Source organism: Mytilus galloprovincialis, chromosome 2, assembly GCF_965363235.1.
Source record: "Mytilus galloprovincialis chromosome 2, xbMytGall1.hap1.1, whole genome shotgun sequence".
NCBI lineage: Eukaryota > Metazoa > Mollusca > Bivalvia > Mytilida > Mytilidae > Mytilus > Mytilus galloprovincialis.
The window spans coordinates 95,823,001-95,848,538 of NC_134839.1; the positions used below are offsets into that span (position 1 = coordinate 95,823,001).

At 31.1% G+C, this 25,538-nt stretch overlaps 1 protein-coding gene across 1 annotated transcript; it reads left to right on the plus strand.

Annotated features, from left to right (window-relative positions):
• The first annotated feature begins 19,673 nt into the window (after positions 1-19,673).
• On the plus strand, positions 19,674-25,041 carry LOC143064978 (integrase/recombinase xerD homolog). The gene is made up of 2 exons (XM_076238227.1): positions 19,674-20,845; positions 23,156-25,041. Exons 1-2 carry the CDS (start codon positions 20,374-20,376, stop codon positions 24,145-24,147), a joined length of 1,464 nt encoding a protein of 487 aa, XP_076094342.1. The 5' UTR covers positions 19,674-20,373; the 3' UTR covers positions 24,148-25,041.
• The last annotated feature ends 497 nt before the right edge of the window (positions 25,042-25,538 follow it).

Consider the following 25,538-nt stretch of genomic DNA (forward strand, 5'->3'; position numbering starts at 1 on the left):
CCGAAAACTGTAAATATCACCTTTTTGCACCTGACCTAATCACTCTTTCCATATCAAAATCAGTTAAAATTAAACATCTAAAAATTTATTTCACCTCTCTTCTTTCATTTCCACCTTATAAAAGCTAAGAAATGTTTGAGAAAAGGAAAGAAAAAAATTTAAGAAGAAATACACTATAATTAAAGGGAACTATATTCGTGAACAACGAAAAGCGGGGTCATTAATTGTGGTCTTGGGCCTATTAGGGGCCAAAAACTTGACCAATTCCAATAAAACTTGGCATGATTTAAGCTTAGTGTATTATGAGTCAGTTTACAAAGTTTCAAAGCCATATGATATATATTATAGAAAATGTGGCATTTTTTATATCTCAACTTTGGTTGCTGAATTGTGACGTTGAAATAGAACAATTTCAACTTTCAAATTTTGGCTTCAAAAATCCAAAAAAAACACCAAATTGCACTTTTTAATGTCTCAATGGATAAGAGATTATCTATTCAAAGTACATGATAGCATACTTAATGTATGAGACTTATAAAAATTTGACAAAAGTTAATTTTATATGTGCCTATGCCTAAAAATAGAGGTTTTCAAATGAAGTGAGGCCTTATATGAAATGTAATATTTTCCACTTACAACAATTTTCTGAAGTTGTTAAATTAAAACAAAACATTTTACATATCATAAATGTTCTTTTGATGTAAATATAAGTTTCAAATAGCATAACACATGAGTTTTACATGGTCTTAAGCAATGTCAAGCTTAAAATAACAAGTTGTCAATTTGGGCCGTTCCCTATATTTCCATATTAAATTGCATATAAATGATATTGGAGATGGAAATATGCTTCTTTTTGCTCAAATCCTTGCTGAGATATGATCAAATATGAAGCCTGGATGTTACAAGACTGTTGCTTTTAACTATGTATGTAGACAGTATGGTCTGATGCAAAGTTTTTTTCAATTTACTGTTTAAAACCTGCATGAAATTTCAATCTTAAAATGCCAATATTTTAACCACCAGCCATCCAACAGAAGAAAATAAAGGTATTCTGTGAAACAGACAAGTTTAAACAACCAGTAATAAATGCTTTTGATATAGATTCAGTGCAATCTGTTTAAAGAAATACAATTTTTAAGTGCATAGAACTTCATATTTCACTTGCTTCATACGGACCGTTAGACCTAGACTATTAAAACAGCACATTTTGCACTCTTTTAATGCTTTTATCCACTTTTCTTTGTGTTCAGAGTTCACAAATGAGTAAAACACATGAAATAAATACCACAAACACAAATAGATATAAAAAAAAAAATGTCAGAGAAAAATTAAGGATGCTGCTTTTGCAAAAATATTGAAAAAAGTGAAAAAGCTACTTTTTGGGCATATCAGCTGAAAAGTGACTTTTTTTACAAATTTCTATGAAATAAAAGTGGAAATCATTTCTTCTCATATAGTTTGACAAATCAATACCAATAGATCATTCAGAGAAGTTGTCAAAGTATAAATTCAAAATTTGCTGAAATGCACCTCTTAGGCCCGAGACCACAATTAATTCCTCTATCATTTCTTTATAACGTTTTGTCGCATTAAAAAAAATTTGCCTATTCTTTTTGTCTAATTTTTTGTGTGTGTAATGTACAGTACAAGTCCAAAAATATGTCCAAGTTTCAGAAAAAACTTACAAATTTAGCCAATACACATCCATACCCCTATGGACAAGTCAAGAGATGTTCCGAAAACTGTAAATATCACCTTTTTGCACCTGACCTAATCACTCTTTCCATATCAAAATCAGTTAAAATTAAACATCTAAAAATTTATTTCACCTCTCTTCTTTCATTTCCACCTTATAAAAGCTAAGAAATGTTTGAGAAAAGGAAAGAAAAAAATTTAAGAAGAAATACACTATAATTAAAGGGAACTATATTCGTGAACAACGAAAAGCGGGGTCATTAATTGTGGTCTTGGGCCTATTAGGGGCCAAAAACTTGACCAATTCCAATAAAACTTGGCATGATTTAAGCTTAGTGTATTATGAGTCAGTTTACAAAGTTTCAAAGCCATATGATATATATTATAGAAAATGTGGCATTTTTTATATCTCAACTTTGGTTGCTGAATTGTGACGTTGAAATAGAACAATTTCAACTTTCAAATTTTGGCTTCAAAAATCCAAAAAAAACACCAAATTGCACTTTTTAATGTCTCAATGGATAAGATATTATCTATTCAAAGTACATGATAGCATACTTAATGTATGAGACTTATAAAAATTTGACAAAAGTTAATTTTATATGTGCCTATGCCTAAAAATAGAGGTTTTCAAATGAAGTGAGGCCTTATATGAAATGTAATATTTTCCACTTACAACAATTTTCTGAAGTTGTTAAATTAAAACAAAACATTTTACATATCATAAATGTTCTTTTGATGTAAATATAAGTTTCAAATAGCATAACACATGAGTTTTACATGGTCTTAAGCAATGTCAAGCTTAAAATAACAAGTTGTCAATTTGGGCCGTTCCCTATATTTCCATATTAAATTGCATATAAATGATATTGGAGATGGAAATATGCTTCTTTTTGCTCAAATCCTTGCTGAGATATGATCAAATATGAAGCCTGGATGTTACAAGACTGTTGCTTTTAACTATGTATGTAGACAGTATGGTCTGATGCAAAGTTTTTTTCAATTTACTGTTTAAAACCTGCATGAAATTTCAATCTTAAAATGCCAATATTTTAACCACCAGCCATCCAACAGAAGAAAATAAAGGTATTCTGTGAAACAGACAAGTTTAAACAACCAGTAATAAATGCTTTTGATATAGATTCAGTGCAATCTGTTTAAAGAAATACAATTTTTAAGTGCATAGAACTTCATATTTCACTTGCTTCATACGGACCGTTAGACCTAGACTATTAAAACAGCACATTTTGCACTCTTTTAATGCTTTTATCCACTTTTCTTTGTGTTCAGAGTTCACAAATGAGTAAAACACATGAAATAAATACCACAAACACAAATAGATATAAAAAAAAAAATGTCAGAGAAAAATTAAGGATGCTGCTTTTGCAAAAATATTGAAAAAAAGTGAAAAAGCTACTTTTTGGGCATATCAGCTGAAAAGTGACTTTTTTTACAAATTTCTATGAAATAAAAGTGGAAATCATTTCTTCTCATATAGTTTGACAAATCAATACCAATAGATCATTCAGAGAAGTTGTCAAAGTATAAATTCAAAATTTGCTGAAATGCACCTATTAGGGGCCAAAAACTTGACCAATTCCAATAAAACTTGGCATGATTTAAGCTTAGTGTATTATGAGTCAGTTTACAAAGTTTCAAAGCCATATGATATATATTATAGAAAATGTGGCATTTTTTATATCTCAACTTTGGTTGCTGAATTGTGACGTTGAAATAGAACAATTTCAACTTTCAAATTTTGGCTTCAAAAATCCAAAAAAAACACCAAATTGCACTTTTTAATGTCTCAATGGATAAGATATTATCTATTCAAAGTACATGATAGCATACTTAATGTATGAGACTTATAAAAATTTGACAAAAGTTAATTTTATATGTGCCTATGCCTAAAAATAGAGGTTTTCAAATGAAGTGAGGCCTTATATGAAATGTAATATTTTCCACTTACAACAATTTTCTGAAGTTGTTAAATTAAAACAAAACATTTTACATATCATAAATGTTCTTTTGATGTAAATATAAGTTTCAAATAGCATAACACATGAGTTTTACATGGTCTTAAGCAATGTCAAGCTTAAAATAACAAGTTGTCAATTTGGGCCGTTCCCTATATTTCCATATTAAATTGCATATAAATGATATTGGAGATGGAAATATGCTTCTTTTTGCTCAAATCCTTGCTGAGATATGATCAAATATGAAGCCTGGATGTTACAAGACTGTTGCTTTTAACTATGTATGTAGACAGTATGGTCTGATGCAAAGTTTTTTTCAATTTACTGTTTAAAACCTGCATGAAATTTCAATCTTAAAATGCCAATATTTTAACCACCAGCCATCCAACAGAAGAAAATAAAGGTATTCTGTGAAACAGACAAGTTTAAACAACCAGTAATAAATGCTTTTGATATAGATTCAGTGCAATCTGTTTAAAGAAATACAATTTTTAAGTGCATAGAACTTCATATTTCACTTGCTTCATACGGACCGTTAGACCTAGACTATTAAAACAGCACATTTTGCACTCTTTTAATGCTTTTATCCACTTTTCTTTGTGTTCAGAGTTCACAAATGAGTAAAACACATGAAATAAATACCACAAACACAAATAGATATAAAAAAAAAAATGTCAGAGAAAAATTAAGGATGCTGCTTTTGCAAAAATATTGAAAAAAGTGAAAAAGCTACTTTTTGGGCATATCAGCTGAAAAGTGACTTTTTTTTACAAATTTCTATGAAATAAAAGTGGAAATCATTTCTTCTCATATAGTTTGACAAATCAATACCAATAGATCATTCAGAGAAGTTGTCAAAGTATAAATTCAAAATTTGCTGAAATGCACCTCTTAGGCCCGAGACCACAATTAATTCCTCTATCATTTCTTTATAACGTTTTGTCGCATTAAAAAAAATTGCCTATTCTTTTTGTCTAATTTTTTGTGTGTGTAATGTACAGTACAAGTCCAAAAATATGTCCAAGTTTCAGAAAAAACTTACAAATTTAGCCAATACACATCCATACCCCTATGGACAAGTCAAGAGATGTTCCGAAAACTGTAAATATCACCTTTTTGCACCTGACCTAATCACTCTTTCCATATCAAAATCAGTTAAAATTAAACATCTAAAAATTTATTTCACCTCTCTTCTTTCATTTCCACCTTATAAAAGCTAAGAAATGTTTGAGAAAAGGAAAGAAAAAAATTTAAGAAGAAATACACTATAATTAAAGGGAACTATATTCGTGAACAACGAAAAGCGGGGTCATTAATTGTGGTCTTGGGCCTATTAGGGGCCAAAAACTTGACCAATTCCAATAAAACTTGGCATGATTTAAGCTTAGTGTATTATGAGTCAGTTTACAAAGTTTCAAAGCCATATGATATATATTATAGAAAATGTGGCATTTTTTATATCTCAACTTTGGTTGCTGAATTGTGACGTTGAAATAGAACAATTTCAACTTTCAAATTTTGGCTTCAAAAATCCAAAAAAAACACCAAATTGCACTTTTTAATGTCTCAATGGATAAGATATTATCTATTCAAAGTACATGATAGCATACTTAATGTATGAGACTTATAAAAATTTGACAAAAGTTAATTTTATATGTGCCTATGCCTAAAAATAGAGGTTTTCAAATGAAGTGAGGCCTTATATGAAATGTAATATTTTCCACTTACAACAATTTTCTGAAGTTGTTAAATTAAAACAAAACATTTTACATATCATAAATGTTCTTTTGATGTAAATATAAGTTTCAAATAGCATAACACATGAGTTTTACATGGTCTTAAGCAATGTCAAGCTTAAAATAACAAGTTGTCAATTTGGGCCGTTCCCTATATTTCCATATTAAATTGCATATAAATGATATTGGAGATGGAAATATGCTTCTTTTTGCTCAAATCCTTGCTGAGATATGATCAAATATGAAGCCTGGATGTTACAAGACTGTTGCTTTTAACTATGTATGTAGACAGTATGGTCTGATGCAAAGTTTTTTTCAATTTACTGTTTAAAACCTGCATGAAATTTCAATCTTAAAATGCCAATATTTTAACCACCAGCCATCCAACAGAAGAAAATAAAGGTATTCTGTGAAACAGACAAGTTTAAACAACCAGTAATAAATGCTTTTGATATAGATTCAGTGCAATCTGTTTAAAGAAATACAATTTTTAAGTGCATAGAACTTCATATTTCACTTGCTTCATACGGACCGTTAGACCTAGACTATTAAAACAGCACATTTTGCACTCTTTTAATGCTTTTATCCACTTTTCTTTGTGTTCAGAGTTCACAAATGAGTAAAACACATGAAATAAATACCACAAACACAAATAGATATAAAAAAAAAAATGTCAGAGAAAAATTAAGGATGCTGCTTTTGCAAAAATATTGAAAAAAGTGAAAAAGCTACTTTTTGGGCATATCAGCTGAAAAGTGACTTTTTTTTACAAATTTCTATGAAATAAAAGTGGAAATCATTTCTTCTCATATAGTTTGACAAATCAATACCAATAGATCATTCAGAGAAGTTGTCAAAGTATAAATTCAAAATTTGCTGAAATGCACCTCTTAGGCCCGAGACCACAATTAATTCCTCTATCATTTCTTTATAACGTTTTGTCGCATTAAAAAAAATTGCCTATTCTTTTTGTCTAATTTTTTGTGTGTGTAATGTACAGTACAAGTCCAAAAATATGTCCAAGTTTCAGAAAAAACTTACAAATTTAGCCAATACACATCCATACCCCTATGGACAAGTCAAGAGATGTTCCGAAAACTGTAAATATCACCTTTTTGCACCTGACCTAATCACTCTTTCCATATCAAAATCAGTTAAAATTAAACATCTAAAAATTTATTTCACCTCTCTTCTTTCATTTCCACCTTATAAAAGCTAAGAAATGTTTGAGAAAAGGAAAGAAAAAAATTTAAGAAGAAATACACTATAATTAAAGGGAACTATATTCGTGAACAACGAAAAGCGGGGTCATTAATTGTGGTCTTGGGCCTATTAGGGGCCAAAAACTTGACCAATTCCAATAAAACTTGGCATGATTTAAGCTTAGTGTATTATGAGTCAGTTTACAAAGTTTCAAAGCCATATGATATATATTATAGAAAATGTGGCATTTTTTATATCTCAACTTTGGTTGCTGAATTGTGACGTTGAAATAGAACAATTTCAACTTTCAAATTTTGGCTTCAAAAATCCAAAAAAAACACCAAATTGCACTTTTTAATGTCTCAATGGATAAGATATTATCTATTCAAAGTACATGATAGCATACTTAATGTATGAGACTTATAAAAATTTGACAAAAGTTAATTTTATATGTGCCTATGCCTAAAAATAGAGGTTTTCAAATGAAGTGAGGCCTTATATGAAATGTAATATTTTCCACTTACAACAATTTTCTGAAGTTGTTAAATTAAAACAAAACATTTTACATATCATAAATGTTCTTTTGATGTAAATATAAGTTTCAAATAGCATAACACATGAGTTTTACATGGTCTTAAGCAATGTCAAGCTTAAAATAACAAGTTGTCAATTTGGGCCGTTCCCTATATTTCCATATTAAATTGCATATAAATGATATTGGAGATGGAAATATGCTTCTTTTTGCTCAAATCCTTGCTGAGATATGATCAAATATGAAGCCTGGATGTTACAAGACTGTTGCTTTTAACTATGTATGTAGACAGTATGGTCTGATGCAAAGTTTTTTTCAATTTACTGTTTAAAACCTGCATGAAATTTCAATCTTAAAATGCCAATATTTTAACCACCAGCCATCCAACAGAAGAAAATAAAGGTATTCTGTGAAACAGACAAGTTTAAACAACCAGTAATAAATGCTTTTGATATAGATTCAGTGCAATCTGTTTAAAGAAATACAATTTTTAAGTGCATAGAACTTCATATTTCACTTGCTTCATACGGACCGTTAGACCTAGACTATTAAAACAGCACATTTTGCACTCTTTTAATGCTTTTATCCACTTTTCTTTGTGTTCAGAGTTCACAAATGAGTAAAACACATGAAATAAATACCACAAACACAAATAGATATAAAAAAAAAAATGTCAGAGAAAAATTAAGGATGCTGCTTTTGCAAAAATATTGAAAAAAGTGAAAAAGCTACTTTTTGGGCATATCAGCTGAAAAGTGACTTTTTTTTACAAATTTCTATGAAATAAAAGTGGAAATCATTTCTTCTCATATAGTTTGACAAATCAATACCAATAGATCATTCAGAGAAGTTGTCAAAGTATAAATTCAAAATTTGCTGAAATGCACCTCTTAGGCCCGAGACCACAATTAATTCCTCTATCATTTCTTTATAACGTTTTGTCGCATTAAAAAAAATTGCCTATTCTTTTTGTCTAATTTTTTGTGTGTGTAATGTACAGTACAAGTCCAAAAATATGTCCAAGTTTCAGAAAAAACTTACAAATTTAGCCAATACACATCCATACCCCTATGGACAAGTCAAGAGATGTTCCGAAAACTGTAAATATCACCTTTTTGCACCTGACCTAATCACTCTTTCCATATCAAAATCAGTTAAAATTAAACATCTAAAAATTTATTTCACCTCTCTTCTTTCATTTCCACCTTATAAAAGCTAAGAAATGTTTGAGAAAAGGAAAGAAAAAAATTTAAGAAGAAATACACTATAATTAAAGGGAACTATATTCGTGAACAACGAAAAGCGGGGTCATTAATTGTGGTCTTGGGCCTATTAGGGGCCAAAAACTTGACCAATTCCAATAAAACTTGGCATGATTTAAGCTTAGTGTATTATGAGTCAGTTTACAAAGTTTCAAAGCCATATGATATATATTATAGAAAATGTGGCATTTTTTATATCTCAACTTTGGTTGCTGAATTGTGACGTTGAAATAGAACAATTTCAACTTTCAAATTTTGGCTTCAAAAATCCAAAAAAAACACCAAATCGCACTTTTTAATGTCTCAATGGATAAGAGATTATCTATTCAAAGTACATGATAGCATACTTAATGTATGAGACTTATAAAAATTTGACAAAAGTTAATTTTATATGTGCCTATGCCTAAAAATAGAGGTTTTCAAATGAAGTGAGGCCTTATATGAAATGTAATATTTTCCACTTACAACAATTTTCTGAAGTTGTTAAATTAAAACAAAACATTTTACATATCATAAATGTTCTTTTGATGTAAATATAAGTTTCAAATAGCATAACACATGAGTTTTACATGGTCTTAAGCAATGTCAAGCTTAAAATAACAAGTTGTCAATTTGGGCCGTTCCCTATATTTCCATATTAAATTGCATATAAATGATATTGGAGATGGAAATATGCTTCTTTTTGCTCAAATCCTTGCTGAGATATGATCAAATATGAAGCCTGGATGTTACAAGACTGTTGCTTTTAACTATGTATGTAGACAGTATGGTCTGATGCAAAGTTTTTTTCAATTTACTGTTTAAAACCTGCATGAAATTTCAATCTTAAAATGCCAATATTTTAACCACCAGCCATCCAACAGAAGAAAATAAAGGTATTCTGTGAAACAGACAAGTTTAAACAACCAGTAATAAATGCTTTTGATATAGATTCAGTGCAATCTGTTTAAAGAAATACAATTTTTAAGTGCATAGAACTTCATATTTCACTTGCTTCATACGGACCGTTAGACCTAGACTATTAAAACAGCACATTTTGCACTCTTTTAATGCTTTTATCCACTTTTCTTTGTGTTCAGAGTTCACAAATGAGTAAAACACATGAAATAAATACCACAAACACAAATAGATATAAAAAAAAAAATGTCAGAGAAAAATTAAGGATGCTGCTTTTGCAAAAATATTGAAAAAAGTGAAAAAGCTACTTTTTGGGCATATCAGCTGAAAAGTGACTTTTTTTACAAATTTCTATGAAATAAAAGTGGAAATCATTTCTTCTCATATAGTTTGACAAATCAATACCAATAGATCATTCAGAGAAGTTGTCAAAGTATAAATTCAAAATTTGCTGAAATGCACCTCTTAGGCCCGAGACCACAATTAATTCCTCTATCATTTCTTTATAACGTTTTGTCGCATTAAAAAAAATTTGCCTATTCTTTTTGTCTAATTTTTTGTGTGTGTAATGTACAGTACAAGTCCAAAAATATGTCCAAGTTTCAGAAAAAACTTACAAATTTAGCCAATACACATCCATACCCCTATGGACAAGTCAAGAGATGTTCCGAAAACTGTAAATATCACCTTTTTGCACCTGACCTAATCACTCTTTCCATATCAAAATCAGTTAAAATTAAACATCTAAAAATTTATTTCACCTCTCTTCTTTCATTTCCACCTTATAAAAGCTAAGAAATGTTTGAGAAAAGGAAAGAAAAAAATTTAAGAAGAAATACACTATAATTAAAGGGAACTATATTCGTGAACAACGAAAAGCGGGGTCATTAATTGTGGTCTTGGGCCTAATTATTAGGGGCCAAAAACTTGACCAATTCCAATAAAACTTGGCATGATTTAAGCTTAGTGTATTATGAGTCAGTTTACAAAGTTTCAAAGCCATATGATATATATTATAGAAAATGTGGCATTTTTTATATCTCAACTTTGGTTGCTGAATTGTGACGTTGAAATAGAACAATTTCAACTTTCAAATTTTGGCTTCAAAAATCCAAAAAAAACACCAAATTGCACTTTTTAATGTCTCAATGGATAAGATATTATCTATTCAAAGTACATGATAGCATACTTAATGTATGAGACTTATAAAAATTTGACAAAAGTTAATTTTATATGTGCCTATGCCTAAAAATAGAGGTTTTCAAATGAAGTGAGGCCTTATATGAAATGTAATATTTTCCACTTACAACAATTTTCTGAAGTTGTTAAATTAAAACAAAACATTTTACATATCATAAATGTTCTTTTGATGTAAATATAAGTTTCAAATAGCATAACACATGAGTTTTACATGGTCTTAAGCAATGTCAAGCTTAAAATAACAAGTTGTCAATTTGGGCCGTTCCCTATATTTCCATATTAAATTGCATATAAATGATATTGGAGATGGAAATATGCTTCTTTTTGCTCAAATCCTTGCTGAGATATGATCAAATATGAAGCCTGGATGTTACAAGACTGTTGCTTTTAACTATGTATGTAGACAGTATGGTCTGATGCAAAGTTTTTTTCAATTTACTGTTTAAAACCTGCATGAAATTTCAATCTTAAAATGCCAATATTTTAACCACCAGCCATCCAACAGAAGAAAATAAAGGTATTCTGTGAAACAGACAAGTTTAAACAACCAGTAATAAATGCTTTTGATATAGATTCAGTGCAATCTGTTTAAAGAAATACAATTTTTAAGTGCATAGAACTTCATATTTCACTTGCTTCATACGGACCGTTAGACCTAGACTATTAAAACAGCACATTTTGCACTCTTTTAATGCTTTTATCCACTTTTCTTTGTGTTCAGAGTTCACAAATGAGTAAAACACATGAAATAAATACCACAAACACAAATAGATATAAAAAAAAAAATGTCAGAGAAAAATTAAGGATGCTGCTTTTGCAAAAATATTGAAAAAAGTGAAAAAGCTACTTTTTGGGCATATCAGCTGAAAAGTGACTTTTTTTACAAATTTCTATGAAATAAAAGTGGAAATCATTTCTTCTCATATAGTTTGACAAATCAATACCAATAGATCATTCAGAGAAGTTGTCAAAGTATAAATTCAAAATTTGCTGAAATGCACCTCTTAGGCCCGAGACCACAATTAATTCCTCTATCATTTCTTTATAACGTTTTGTCGCATTAAAAAAAGTTTGCCTATTCTTTTTGTCTAATTTTTTGTGTGTGTAATGTACAGTACAAGTCCAAAAATATGTCCAAGTTTCAGAAAAAACTTACAAATTTAGCCAATACACATCCATACCCCTATGGACAAGTCAAGAGATGTTCCGAAAACTGTAAATATCACCTTTTTGCACCTGACCTAATCACTCTTTCCATATCAAAATCAGTTAAAATTAAACATCTAAAAATTTATTTCACCTCTCTTCTTTCATTTCCACCTTATAAAAGCTAAGAAATGTTTGAGAAAAGGAAAGAAAAAAATTTAAGAAGAAATACACTATAATTAAAGGGAACTATATTCGTGAACAACGAAAAGCGGGGTCATTAATTGTGGTCTTGGGCCTAATTATTAGGGGCCAAAAACTTGACCAATTCCAATAAAACTTGGCATGATTTAAGCTTAGTGTATTATGAGTCAGTTTACAAAGTTTCAAAGCCATATGATATATATTATAGAAAATGTGGCATTTTTTATATCTCAACTTTGGTTGCTGAATTGTGACGTTGAAATAGAACAATTTCAACTTTCAAATTTTGGCTTCAAAAATCCAAAAAAAACACCAAATTGCACTTTTTAATGTCTCAATGGATAAGATATTATCTATTCAAAGTACATGATAGCATACTTAATGTATGAGACTTATAAAAATTTGACAAAAGTTAATTTTATATGTGCCTATGCCTAAAAATAGAGGTTTTCAAATGAAGTGAGGCCTTATATGAAATGTAATATTTTCCACTTACAACAATTTTCTGAAGTTGTTAAATTAAAACAAAACATTTTACATATCATAAATGTTCTTTTGATGTAAATATAAGTTTCAAATAGCATAACACATGAGTTTTACATGGTCTTAAGCAATGTCAAGCTTAAAATAACAAGTTGTCAATTTGGGCCGTTCCCTATATTTCCATATTAAATTGCATATAAATGATATTGGAGATGGAAATATGCTTCTTTTTGCTCAAATCCTTGCTGAGATATGATCAAATATGAAGCCTGGATGTTACAAGACTGTTGCTTTTAACTATGTATGTAGACAGTATGGTCTGATGCAAAGTTTTTTTCAATTTACTGTTTAAAACCTGCATGAAATTTCAATCTTAAAATGCCAATATTTTAACCACCAGCCATCCAACAGAAGAAAATAAAGGTATTCTGTGAAACAGACAAGTTTAAACAACCAGTAATAAATGCTTTTGATATAGATTCAGTGCAATCTGTTTAAAGAAATACAATTTTTAAGTGCATAGAACTTCATATTTCACTTGCTTCATACGGACCGTTAGACCTAGACTATTAAAACAGCACATTTTGCACTCTTTTAATGCTTTTATCCACTTTTCTTTGTGTTCAGAGTTCACAAATGAGTAAAACACATGAAATAAATACCACAAACACAAATAGATATAAAAAAAAAAATGTCAGAGAAAAATTAAGGATGCTGCTTTTGCAAAAATATTGAAAAAAGTGAAAAAGCTACTTTTTGGGCATATCAGCTGAAAAGTGACTTTTTTTACAAATTTCTATGAAATAAAAGTGGAAATCATTTCTTCTCATATAGTTTGACAAATCAATACCAATAGATCATTCAGAGAAGTTGTCAAAGTATAAATTCTAAATTTGCTGAAATGCACCTCTTAGGCCCGAGACCACAATTAATTCCTCTATCATTTCTTTATAACGTTTTGTCGCATTAAAAAAAATTTGCCTATTCTTTTTGTCTAATTTTTTGTGTGTGTAATGTACAGTACAAGTCCAAAAATATGTCCAAGTTTCAGAAAAAACTTACAAATTTAGCCAATACACATCCATACCCCTATGGACAAGTCAAGAGATGTTCCGAAAACTGTAAATATCACCTTTTTGCACCTGACCTAATCACTCTTTCCATATCAAAATCAGTTAAAATTAAACATCTAAAAATTTATTTCACCTCTCTTCTTTCATTTCCACCTTATAAAAGCTAAGAAATGTTTGAGAAAAGGAAAGAAAAAAATTTAAGAAGAAATACACTATAATTAAAGGGAACTATATTCGTGAACAACGAAAAGCGGGGTCATTAATTGTGGTCTTGGGCCTAATTATTAGGGGCCAAAAACTTGACCAATTCCAATAAAACTTGGCATGATTTAAGCTTAGTGTATTATGAGTCAGTTTACAAAGTTTCAAAGCCATATGATATATATTATAGAAAATGTGGCATTTTTTATATCTCAACTTTGGTTGCTGAATTGTGACGTTGAAATAGAACAATTTCAACTTTCAAATTTTGGCTTCAAAAATCCAAAAAAAACACCAAATTGCACTTTTTAATGTCTCAATGGATAAGATATTATCTATTCAAAGTACATGATAGCATACTTAATGTATGAGACTTATAAAAATTTGACAAAAGTTAATTTTATATGTGCCTATGCCTAAAAATAGAGGTTTTCAAATGAAGTGAGGCCTTATATGAAATGTAATATTTTCCACTTACAACAATTTTCTGAAGTTGTTAAATTAAAACAAAACATTTTACATATCATAAATGTTCTTTTGATGTAAATATAAGTTTCAAATAGCATAACACATGAGTTTTACATGGTCTTAAGCAATGTCAAGCTTAAAATAACAAGTTGTCAATTTGGGCCGTTCCCTATATTTCCATATTAAATTGCATATAAATGATATTGGAGATGGAAATATGCTTCTTTTTGCTCAAATCCTTGCTGAGATATGATCAAATATGAAGCCTGGATGTTACAAGACTGTTGCTTTTAACTATGTATGTAGACAGTATGGTCTGATGCAAAGTTTTTTTCAATTTACTGTTTAAAACCTGCATGAAATTTCAATCTTAAAATGCCAATATTTTAACCACCAGCCATCCAACAGAAGAAAATAAAGGTATTCTGTGAAACAGACAAGTTTAAACAACCAGTAATAAATGCTTTTGATATAGATTCAGTGCAATCTGTTTAAAGAAATACAATTTTTAAGTGCATAGAACTTCATATTTCACTTGCTTCATACGGACCGTTAGACCTAGACTATTAAAACAGCACATTTTGCACTCTTTTAATGCTTTTATCCACTTTTCTTTGTGTTCAGAGTTCACAAATGAGTAAAACACATGAAATAAATACCACAAACACAAATAGATATAAAAAAAAAAATGTCAGAGAAAAATTAAGGATGCTGCTTTTGCAAAAATATTGAAAAAAGTGAAAAAGCTACTTTTTGGGCATATCAGCTGAAAAGTGACTTTTTTTACAAATTTCTATGAAATAAAAGTGGAAATCATTTCTTCTCATATAGTTTGACAAATCAATACCAATAGATCATTCAGAGAAGTTGTCAAAGTATAAATTCAAAATTTGCTGAAATGCACCTCTTAGGCCCGAGACCACAATTAATTCCTCTATCATTTCTTTATAACGTTTTGTCGCATTAAAAAAAATTTGCCTATTCTTTTTGTCTAATTTTTTGTGTGTGTAATGTACAGTACAAGTCCAAAAATATGTCCAAGTTTCAGAAAAAACTTACAAATTTAGCCAATACACATCCATACCCCTATGGACAAGTCAAGAGATGTTCCGAAAACTGTAAATATCACCTTTTTGCACCTGACCTAATCACTCTTTCCATATCAAAATCAGTTAAAATTAAACATCTAAAAATTTATTTCACCTCTCTTCTTTCATTTCCACCTTATAAAAGCTAAGAAATGTTTGAGAAAAGGAAAGAAAAAAATTTAAGAAGAAATACACTATAATTAAAGGGAACTATATTCGTGAACAACGAAAAGCGGGGTCATTAATTGTGGTCTTGGGCCTAATTATTAGGGGCCAAAAACTTGACCAATTCCAATAAAACTTGGCATGATTTAAGCTTAGTGTATTATGAGTCAGTTTACAAAGTTTCAAAGCCATATGATATATATTATAGAAAATGTGGCATTTTTTATATCTCAACTTTGGTTGCTGAATTGTGACGTTGAAATAGAACAATTTCAACTTTCAAATTTTGGCTTCAAAAATCCAAAAAAAACACCAAATTGCACTTTTTAATGTCTCAATGGATAAGATATTATCTATTCAAAGTACATGATAGCATACTTAATGTATGAGACTTATAAAAATTTGACAAAAGTTAATTTTATATGTGCCTATGCCTAAAAATAGAGGTTTTCAAATGAAGTGAGGCCTTATATGAAATGTAATATTTTCCACTTACAACAATTTTCTGAAGTTGTTAAATTAAAACAAAACATTTTACATATCATAAATGTTCTTTTGATGTAAATATAAGTTTCAAATAGCATAACACATGAGTTTTACATGGTCTTAAGCAATGTCAAGCTTAAAATAACAAGTTGTCAATTTGGGCCGTTCCCTATATTTCCATATTAAATTGCATATAAATGATATTGGAGATGGAAATATGCTTCTTTTTGCTCAAATCCTTGCTGAGATATGATCAAATATGAAGCCTGGATGTTACAAGACTGTTGCTTTTAACTATGTATGTAGACAGTATGGTCTGATGCAAAGTTTTTTTCAATTTACTGTTTAAAACCTGCATGAAATTTCAATCTTAAAATGCCAATATTTTAACCACCAGCCATCCAACAGAAGAAAATAAAGGTATTCTGTGAAACAGACAAGTTTAAACAACCAGTAATAAATGCTTTTGATATAGATTCAGTGCAATCTGTTTAAAGAAATACAATTTTTAAGTGCATAGAACTTCATATTTCACTTGCTTCATACGGACCGTTAGACCTAGACTATTAAAACAGCACATTTTGCACTCTTTTAATGCTTTTATCCACTTTTCTTTGTGTTCAGAGTTCACAAATGAGTAAAACACATGAAATAAATACCACAAACACAAATAGATATAAAAAAAAAAATGTCAGAGAAAAATTAAGGATGCTGCTTTTGCAAAAATATTGAAAAAAGTGAAAAAGCTACTTTTTGGGCATATCAGCTGAAAAGTGACTTTTTTTACAAATTTCTATGAAATAAAAGTGGAAATCATTTCTTCTCATATAGTTTGACAAATCAATACCAATAGATCATTCAGAGAAGTTGTCAAAGTATAAATTCAAAATTTGCTGAAATGCACCTCTTAGGCCCGAGACCACAATTAATTCCTCTATCATTTCTTTATAACGTTTTGTCGCATTAAAAAAAATTTGCCTATTCTTTTTGTCTAATTTTTTGTGTGTGTAATGTACAGTACAAGTCCAAAAATATGTCCAAGTTTCAGAAAAAACTTACAAATTTAGCCAATACACATCCATACCCCTATGGACAAGTCAAGAGATGTTCCGAAAACTGTAAATATCACCTTTTTGCACCTGACCTAATCACTCTTTCCATATCAAAATCAGTTAAAATTAAACATCTAAAAATTTATTTCACCTCTCTTCTTTCATTTCCACCTTATAAAAGCTAAGAAATGTTTGAGAAAAGGAAAGAAAAAAATTTAAGAAGAAATACACTATAATTAAAGGGAACTATATTCGTGAACAACGAAAAGCGGGGTCATTAATTGTGGTCTTGGGCCTAATTATTAGGGGCCAAAAACTTGACCAATTCCAATAAAACTTGGCATGATTTAAGCTTAGTGTATTATGAGTCAGTTTACAAAGTTTCAAAGCCATATGATATATATTATAGAAAATGTGGCATTTTTTATATCTCAACTTTGGTTGCTGAATTGTGACGTTGAAATAGAACAATTTCAACTTTCAAATTTTGGCTTCAAAAATCCAAAAAAAACACCAAATTGCACTTTTTAATGTCTCAATGGATAAGATATTATCTATTCAAAGTACATGATAGCATACTTAATGTATGAGACTTATAAAAATTTGACAAAAGTTAATTTTATATGTGCCTATGCCTAAAAATAGAGGTTTTCAAATGAAGTGAGGCCTTATATGAAATGTAATATTTTCCACTTACAACAATTTTCTGAAGTTGTTAAATTAAAACAAAACATTTTACATATCATAAATGTTCTTTTGATGTAAATATAAGTTTCAAATAGCATAACACATGAGTTTTACATGGTCTTAAGCAATGTCAAGCTTAAAATAACAAGTTGTCAATTTGGGCCGTTCCCTATATTTCCATATTAAATTGCATATAAATGATATTGGAGATGGAAATATGCTTCTTTTTGCTCAAATCCTTGCTGAGATATGATCAAATATGAAGCCTGGATGTTACAAGACTGTTGCTTTTAACTATGTATGTAGACAGTATGGTCTGATGCAAAGTTTTTTTCAATTTACTGTTTAAAACCTGCATGAAATTTCAATCTTAAAATGCCAATATTTTAACCACCAGCCATCCAACAGAAGAAAATAAAGGTATTCTGTGAAACAGACAAGTTTAAACAACCAGTAATAAATGCTTTTGATATAGATTCAGTGCAATCTGTTTAAAGAAATACAATTTTTAAGTGCATAGAACTTCATATTTCACTTGCTTCATACGGACCGTTAGACCTAGACTATTAAAACAGCACATTTTGCACTCTTTTAATGCTTTTATCCACTTTTCTTTGTGTTCAGAGTTCACAAATGAGTAAAACACATGAAATAAATACCACAAACACAAATAGATATAAAAAAAAAAATGTCAGAGAAAAATTAAGGATGCTGCTTTTGCAAAAATATTGAAAAAAGTGAAAAAGCTACTTTTTGGGCATATCAGCTGAAAAGTGACTTTTTTTACAAATTTCTATGAAATAAAAGTGGAAATCATTTCTTCTCATATAGTTTGACAAATCAATACCAATAGATCATTCAGAGAAGTTGTCAAAGTATAAATTCAAAATTTGCTGAAATGCACCTCTTAGGCCCGAGACCACAATTAATTCCTCTATCATTTCTTTATAACGTTTTGTCGCATTAAAAAAAATTTGCCTATTCTTTTTGTCTAATTTTTTGTGTGTGTAATGTACAGTACAAGTCCAAAAATATGTCCAAGTTTCAGAAAAAACTTACAAATTTAGCCAATACACATCCATACCCCTATGGACAAGTCAAGAGATGTTCCGAAAACTGTAAATATCACCTTTTTGCACCTGACCTAATCACTCTTTCCATATCAAAATCAGTTAAAATTAAACATCTAAAAATTTATTTCACCTCTCTTCTTTCATTTCCACCTTATAAAAGCTAAGAAATGTTTGAGAAAAGGAAAGAAAAAAATTTAAGAAGAAATACACTATAATTAAAGGGAACTATATTCGTGAACAACGAAAAGCGGGGTCATTAATTGTGGTCTTGGGCCTAATTATTAGGGGCCAAAAACTTGACCAATTCCAATAAAACTTGGCATGATTTAAGCTTAGTGTATTATGAGTCAGTTTACAAAGTTTCAAAGCCATATGATATATATTATAGAAAATGTGGCATTTTTTATATCTCAACTTTGGTTGCTGAATTGTGACGTTGAAATAGAACAATTTCAACTTTCAAATTTTGGCTTCAAAAATCCAAAAAAAACACCAAATTGCACTTTTTAATGTCTCAATGGATAAGATATTATCTATTCAAAGTACATGATAGCATACTTAATGTATGAGACTTATAAAAATTTGACAAAAGTTAATTTTATATGTGCCTATGCCTAAAAATAGAGGTTTTCAAATGAAGTGAGGCCTTATATGAAATGTAATATTTTCCACTTACAACAATTTTCTGAAGTTGTTAAATTAAAACAAAACATTTTACATATCATAAATGTTCTTTTGATGTAAATATAAGTTTCAAATAGCATAACACATGAGTTTTACATGGTCTTAAGCAATGTCAAGCTTAAAATAACAAGTTGTCAATTTGGGCCGTTCCCTATATTTCCATATTAAATTGCATATAAATGATATTGGAGATGGAAATATGCTTCTTTTTGCTCAAATCCTTGCTGAGATATGATCAAATATGAAGCCTGGATGTTACAAGACTGTTGCTTTTAACTATGTATGTAGACAGTATGGTCTGATGCAAAGTTTTTTTCAATTTACTGTTTAAAACCTGCATGAAATTTCAATCTTAAAATGTGCTTATTTTTATTAAATAAAGTATTAATACAGAGGGAACTTGAACTTAGCATTTGCTTACTTAATTAATAACCGTATCCAGGAAGTTCCTTTTATCCAATCATGATTGGAAATCATAATTTCTGCAGCCCTAATCTTTTACTAATTGGTATGGTTGGTATCTAGGGTGCTAGCCAATCATTGTTCTTGATTTATTTAAATTATCCAATCAGATTGTTAATTACAGTCTTTGTTTTATCACAAGCGCTCTTGATCACTTTTGAATTTGCACAAAGCGTGTGCAGGCTGCTTTTCATATTCCAGTTACAATTCTATTTTATTTATCACTGGAATTATTATTTAAACTTTTAAAGCTGAACGTTTTTTAAACATGTTTGTTTAAAATATGACGTCTGAACGTGCATATGTTCGTGCGGAACAACAAATCAGAAACATTCTAAATATTCCAGAATGGTATATTTTCTCCAATGCGGAAATTCGGTATGTGGCCAGAGAACTAAAGAATTCTGAAGGAAATTTAACGAGGTTTTATTGGACATTAAGAATGGATTGTGCAGCTCAATGCAACGGATGTCTATTCTGTGGAGAAATTCGTAAATTGTGTAATATTCACAACAGATATTCCAGACAGGCGTAAATATTTTATTTAGCCATTGGATTTACATTATTTTTAAACACTTGAATCGTTAATAAAGTTAAACAATGTTTGATTCGGAAAACGAGGAGATCGGAAACCCGATGGTCGAACTATCTGACATTGACCGGGTCAAAAAGTGGGCGGCTAGCAAAAAAGTGAATGAACATTCGGCGGCGGAGTTAATCAGGCTAGGATATGACTCCATTGAAGCACTTTCTTGCCTCCTGCCTGAGGATTTAACAAAGTCAAAGATTCCAATCGGACAACAACGGCTACTGCTGCGTGCAGTAAAATCTACGTTTCCAGCGGAGAGCGGGAGCGAATCCAACATGGCGGCGATTGAACAACTTCCGGCAACTTCACTTCAAGCCCAACTCAACGCATGCGCAACAGAGACGATAGATGGCGGTGCAGTTCAAACCGGAAGTGGTGATTTATACGTACAAGCGATAACAAAACAGCTTCAACAGCAACAATCGTTACCGTTGGGCGACAATCTTAACAAACACCAAGGACAATCAACAGTGCATCCTGAAGGTACTCAAGATTTTGACTGTGTTTCTAACATTATCTCATGGAAAGACCCACAAATATTTTTAAAATCTTCCTTTAATGATGTAACTATAAATTTTTATGACATTACTGATTTTGTAAATGTACATATGTCAGGTACTTCAGAGGAAAAACTTATTTCAGATGCTTCGGGGGGTCAGCTTATTTTCAAATCTGGTCCAGTCAAGCCGAAACTTGAGTCCCTGAGTTTGTGTCAATGGTCTAGTGCGAATTTATCTATTATGTATAAACTGTTGTCCTCTGGGGATTTGCCACAGACTCAGTTACTTGATTACCTATCATATACTGCAAGGATTTACAATCTTGTTGCTTCTTGTGACATGGTTTCTGTTTTTTTTTATGACCGAGAATATAGGCAGCTGCAGAAACAGCACAAGTTTCGTTGGGGTACAGATGTTCCACATTTACATTCCATATATTTACGTCCAAAGGGTTTTGTAAAGCCTCAGACAGGAGGCTCCAAATATCAGACCACTGGCCCAAGACCTGGGGTTAAACATGATATTTCATATGCTTCCCATACATCAGGTGGGCGGGAAATATGCAAAAGGTTTAACAGCAGGAAGGGATGTTTTATGACAAATTGTAGGTTTGAGCATGTTTGCGCTGTACCAGGCTGTGCTAATAAGCATCCTGGTCATTCTCACTCTAACTCATTGCATGGCAATCCAAAAAACGGGGTATAATGGTAAAGCCTACACGTGACCTCATCTTGTCTGCCTGGTCTAACGAATTACAAAATGATTTTGATAAAGAATTTCTTCTTCACGGTATTGAGTTTGGCTTTGACATTATTGATACTTCTGATATCCCTTTAAATATTCAAGCAAAAAATCACCCGTCTGCTAGTCCATCTGGCCCCCTTTACAGTAAAGCACATGCACAAGTTTTGATTGAAATTGAAAATGGTAATTATATTTTTGCAGATGAAAAACCCAAAATTATTAGTCCCATGGGTGTTATACCTAAGCCGGGGGGCGGTATACGGCTCATACATGATTGTAGTAGACCTGAAGGTTCTGCTGTCAATGACTTTGCAGGTAACTCATCGAAACAAATTTTTCAAACTTTAGATGATGCAACAAAACTTGTAACAGCCAACTGCTACATGGCAAAAGTGGATTTGAAATCGGCTTATAGGTCCGTTCAAATAAGTAAAACAAGCCAGCAGGTGACAGGTTTTAGATGGACTTTCCCTGATGGTAAAGAATTTACCTTATTTGATCGCAAACTCCCTTTTGGTTCAAAATTAGCACCTGGTATTTTTCATCGTTTGTCCCAGGCTGTAAGAAGGATTATGTCACGTAAGGGCTTTACCATTGTAGCTTACTTAGATGATTTTTTCATATGCGAGCAGACTAAATCTAGATGCAAAGAAGCTTTGAATGTGCTTATTACTTTGCTGCGTTATTTAGGTTTTGCGATAAATTGGTCTAAAGTGGTTGATCCATGTCAGCAAATCACTTTTCTTGGCGTAGAAATTGATTCTTCTACTATGGAAGTCAGACTTCCAAGCGATAAATTGGCGGTGTTAAAAGCAGAGCTGCTTGCATTTACAAAGCGTTCCCATGCTTCAAAAAAGCAACTGCAATCCCTAGCGGGGAAATTAAACTGGGCGTCTGCGGTAATTCGTGGCGGAAGAGTTTTTCTTCGACGAATTATCAACTGCATTATGCGTATTAAGCGGGATTGGCATAAAGCGCGTCTTAAGGGCGATATTGCGCAAGATATTCTCTGGTGGAATAACTTTATTTCATCTTTCAATGGGAAATCACTGATTTTAGATCAATATCCTGTCACATCAGTAGCTACAGATGCATGCCGTTCTGGAGCTGGTGGGTTTTTTGATAATGATTGGTTTTATGTAAATTGGCAATGTGATTTTCCTTTTGCTGAAAATTTGCACATTAATGAGCTTGAAGCGCTTTCTGTTGTATTTGCGGCTAGGCGTTGGGCAAAAGCATGGCAAAATAAGCGCGTTTTAATTTTTTGTGACAATGTGACAACGGTTAGTTGTTTAAACAAGTGTTCTTCAAGGAATACTACCTTGATGTCTTATTTAAGAGAGCTGTTTTGGTTGTCAGCTTCTAACAACTTTCACATAAAAGCTGTGCACATTGCAGGTAAATCAAATGTCATGGCCGACATGATTTCGCGTTTGCATGATACTTCTATGAGTATAAAGTTCATGCGCTTTTATTTACCTAATCCTCTGTTTGTGCACCACTTGGAATCCCACATGTCTAGTCACTCCCTCCTTTTTCTTTTGAATAGGCTCACAGGGCTCCAAAGAGATGACGGCATTGGATGATATTGTTCTGGACTTCAGATGCCATGCCTATGCAGAATCAACCAAAAAGACTTACATGACTTATTTAAAGTCCTTTGTGGCTTTTTGTAATTTAATTGGTATTCCAGTGGTTCCCTTAAGTCAAGAGAATTTAGCAAGATATATTGCCCACCTGTCTCGTCGACTGAAGTATAATTCCTTGTGCAATTATTTATCCATAATAAGAATTTTGCATCTTGAGGCAGGGTATAGCTCCCCGATTGACACTCATTTAGTTTCAAATGTTTTGAAAGGTGCACGTAGAGTGTTGGGGGATGTCAACACAGCCAAGTTGCCTATTACCCCCAAGATTTTGTTTAAAATTTTTGCCATTATATCCTTTAACGACACAAAAGATGTAGCTTTTTGGGCAGCTTGCCTTGTGGCTTTCTTTTCTTTTTTCAGGAAGTCTAATTTGTTGACACCATCTGTAAATGATTTTGACCCTGATCGTCATTTAAGTAGACAAAATGTATTTTTTCGGGAAGATGGTGTCCTATTGCGCATTTCCAAATCTAAGACTATACAATTTGCAGAACGTTGTTTAGATATTCCACTTCCTGCTATAAAAAACTCTCCTTTATGCCCCTCACAGGCTTTATTATTAAATTTTAAAATGGTACCAGCTGTCCAAACTCCTTCCCCGGCCTTTTTATATCGAAATGGGGAGGACACTATCCCCTTAACCTATGCAGTGTTTTTGGCTAGGCTTAAAACTGTCCTATCAATCATAGGTTTTGATGCTTCACTTTATTCTGGGCATAGTTTTCGAAGAGGAGGGGCAACATTTGCTTTTCAGTGTGGTGTTCCGGGGGAACTAATTCAGTCTCAAGGAGACTGGAAAAGTGATGCATATAAGGGCTATTTAGACCCCTCTCCTTCATATAGATTGCATGTTATGAAAACTTTTGCTAATGCACTAAAACTTTCTACTTAACCTATCTCTACATTATACCTGGTTTGGGCAAGTGTTTGGAGTACCACAGACTTATCAGTGAATTGATATTTGCGAAACAATTGACTTTTTATGATTCTTTCATTGTTCATTGTCATGTTTATTATATAATGAAAGAAATTAATAAAACTGTGGTTAGTTTGCCCAAACCAGTATTTTGTCTCATTTCAACTTATATGTTTTATAATTATCTGGTCCAGCCTGTGCATAACGGTTAAAGTACAAGATTCTGTTCGGCTTCAGTAAACATGAGCTCTTCAGGGTCTGGTCTTGCATCCAATTGTGTTATGGGCATGGACCAGAATATAGCCTTTGTCTGCTGGATGCATATTACATACACACATACTTTACATGTAATTCTCTCAGATACCCATGAAGAGGTGGGTGGGGCCAGAACAAGTGTATCTGGATAAATGTGCTTATTTTTATTAAATAAAGTATTAATACAGAGGGAACTTGAACTTAGCATTTGCTTACTTAATTAATAACCGTATCCAGGAAGTTCCTTTTATCCAATCATGATTGGAAATCATAATTTCTGCAGCCCTAATCTTTTACTAATTGGTATGGTTGGTATCTAGGGTGCTAGCCAATCATTGTTCTTGATTTATTTAAATTATCCAATCAGATTGTTAATTACAGTCTTTGTTTTATCACAAGCGCTCTTGATCACTTTTGAATTTGCACAAAGCGTGTGCAGGCTGCTTTTCATATTCCAGTTACAATTCTATTTTATTCCCACCCACCACAGCCCTCGCAATACTGGTGTGTATGTTGATTTTTTTTTTTTTTTTTTTTTTTTTTTTTTTTTTTTTTTTTTTTTTTTTTTTTTTTTTTTTTTTTTTTTTTTTTTTTTTTTTTTTTTTTTTTTTTGTATGACTATATGTTGTCATTGTATGTGTCACCTATTTGTAGTTTTTGTTTATTTGATGATATTGTATTTTAATGTGTATCCTGGATGTTACAAGACTGTTGCTTTTAACTATGTATGTAGACAGTATGGTCTGATGCAAAGTTTTTTTCAATTTACTGTTTAAAACCTGCATGAAATTTCAATCTTAAAATGCCAATATTTTAACCACCAGCCATCCAACAGAAGAAAATAAAGGTATTCTGTGAAACAGACAAGTTTAAACAACCAGTAATAAATGCTTTTGATATAGATTCAGTGCAATCTGTTTAAAGAAATACAATTTTTAAGTGCATAGAACTTCATATTTCACTTGCTTCATACGGACCGTTAGACCTAGACTATTAAAACAGCACATTTTGCACTCTTTTAATGCTTTTATCCACTTTTCTTTGTGTTCAGAGTTCACAAATGAGTAAAACACATGAAATAAATACCACAAACACAAATAGATATAAAAAAA

Excerpts from the sequence above, each read along its gene's own strand:
- LOC143064978 (XM_076238227.1), top strand. The coding sequence starts at position 20,374 with ATGTTTGATTCGGAAAACGAGGAGATCGGAAACCCGATGGTCGAACTA. Across the intron at positions 20,846-23,155 it reads ATCAACAGTGCATCCTGAAG|GCTCACAGGGCTCCAAAGAG; the intron begins GTACTCAAGATT and ends TCTTTTGAATAG.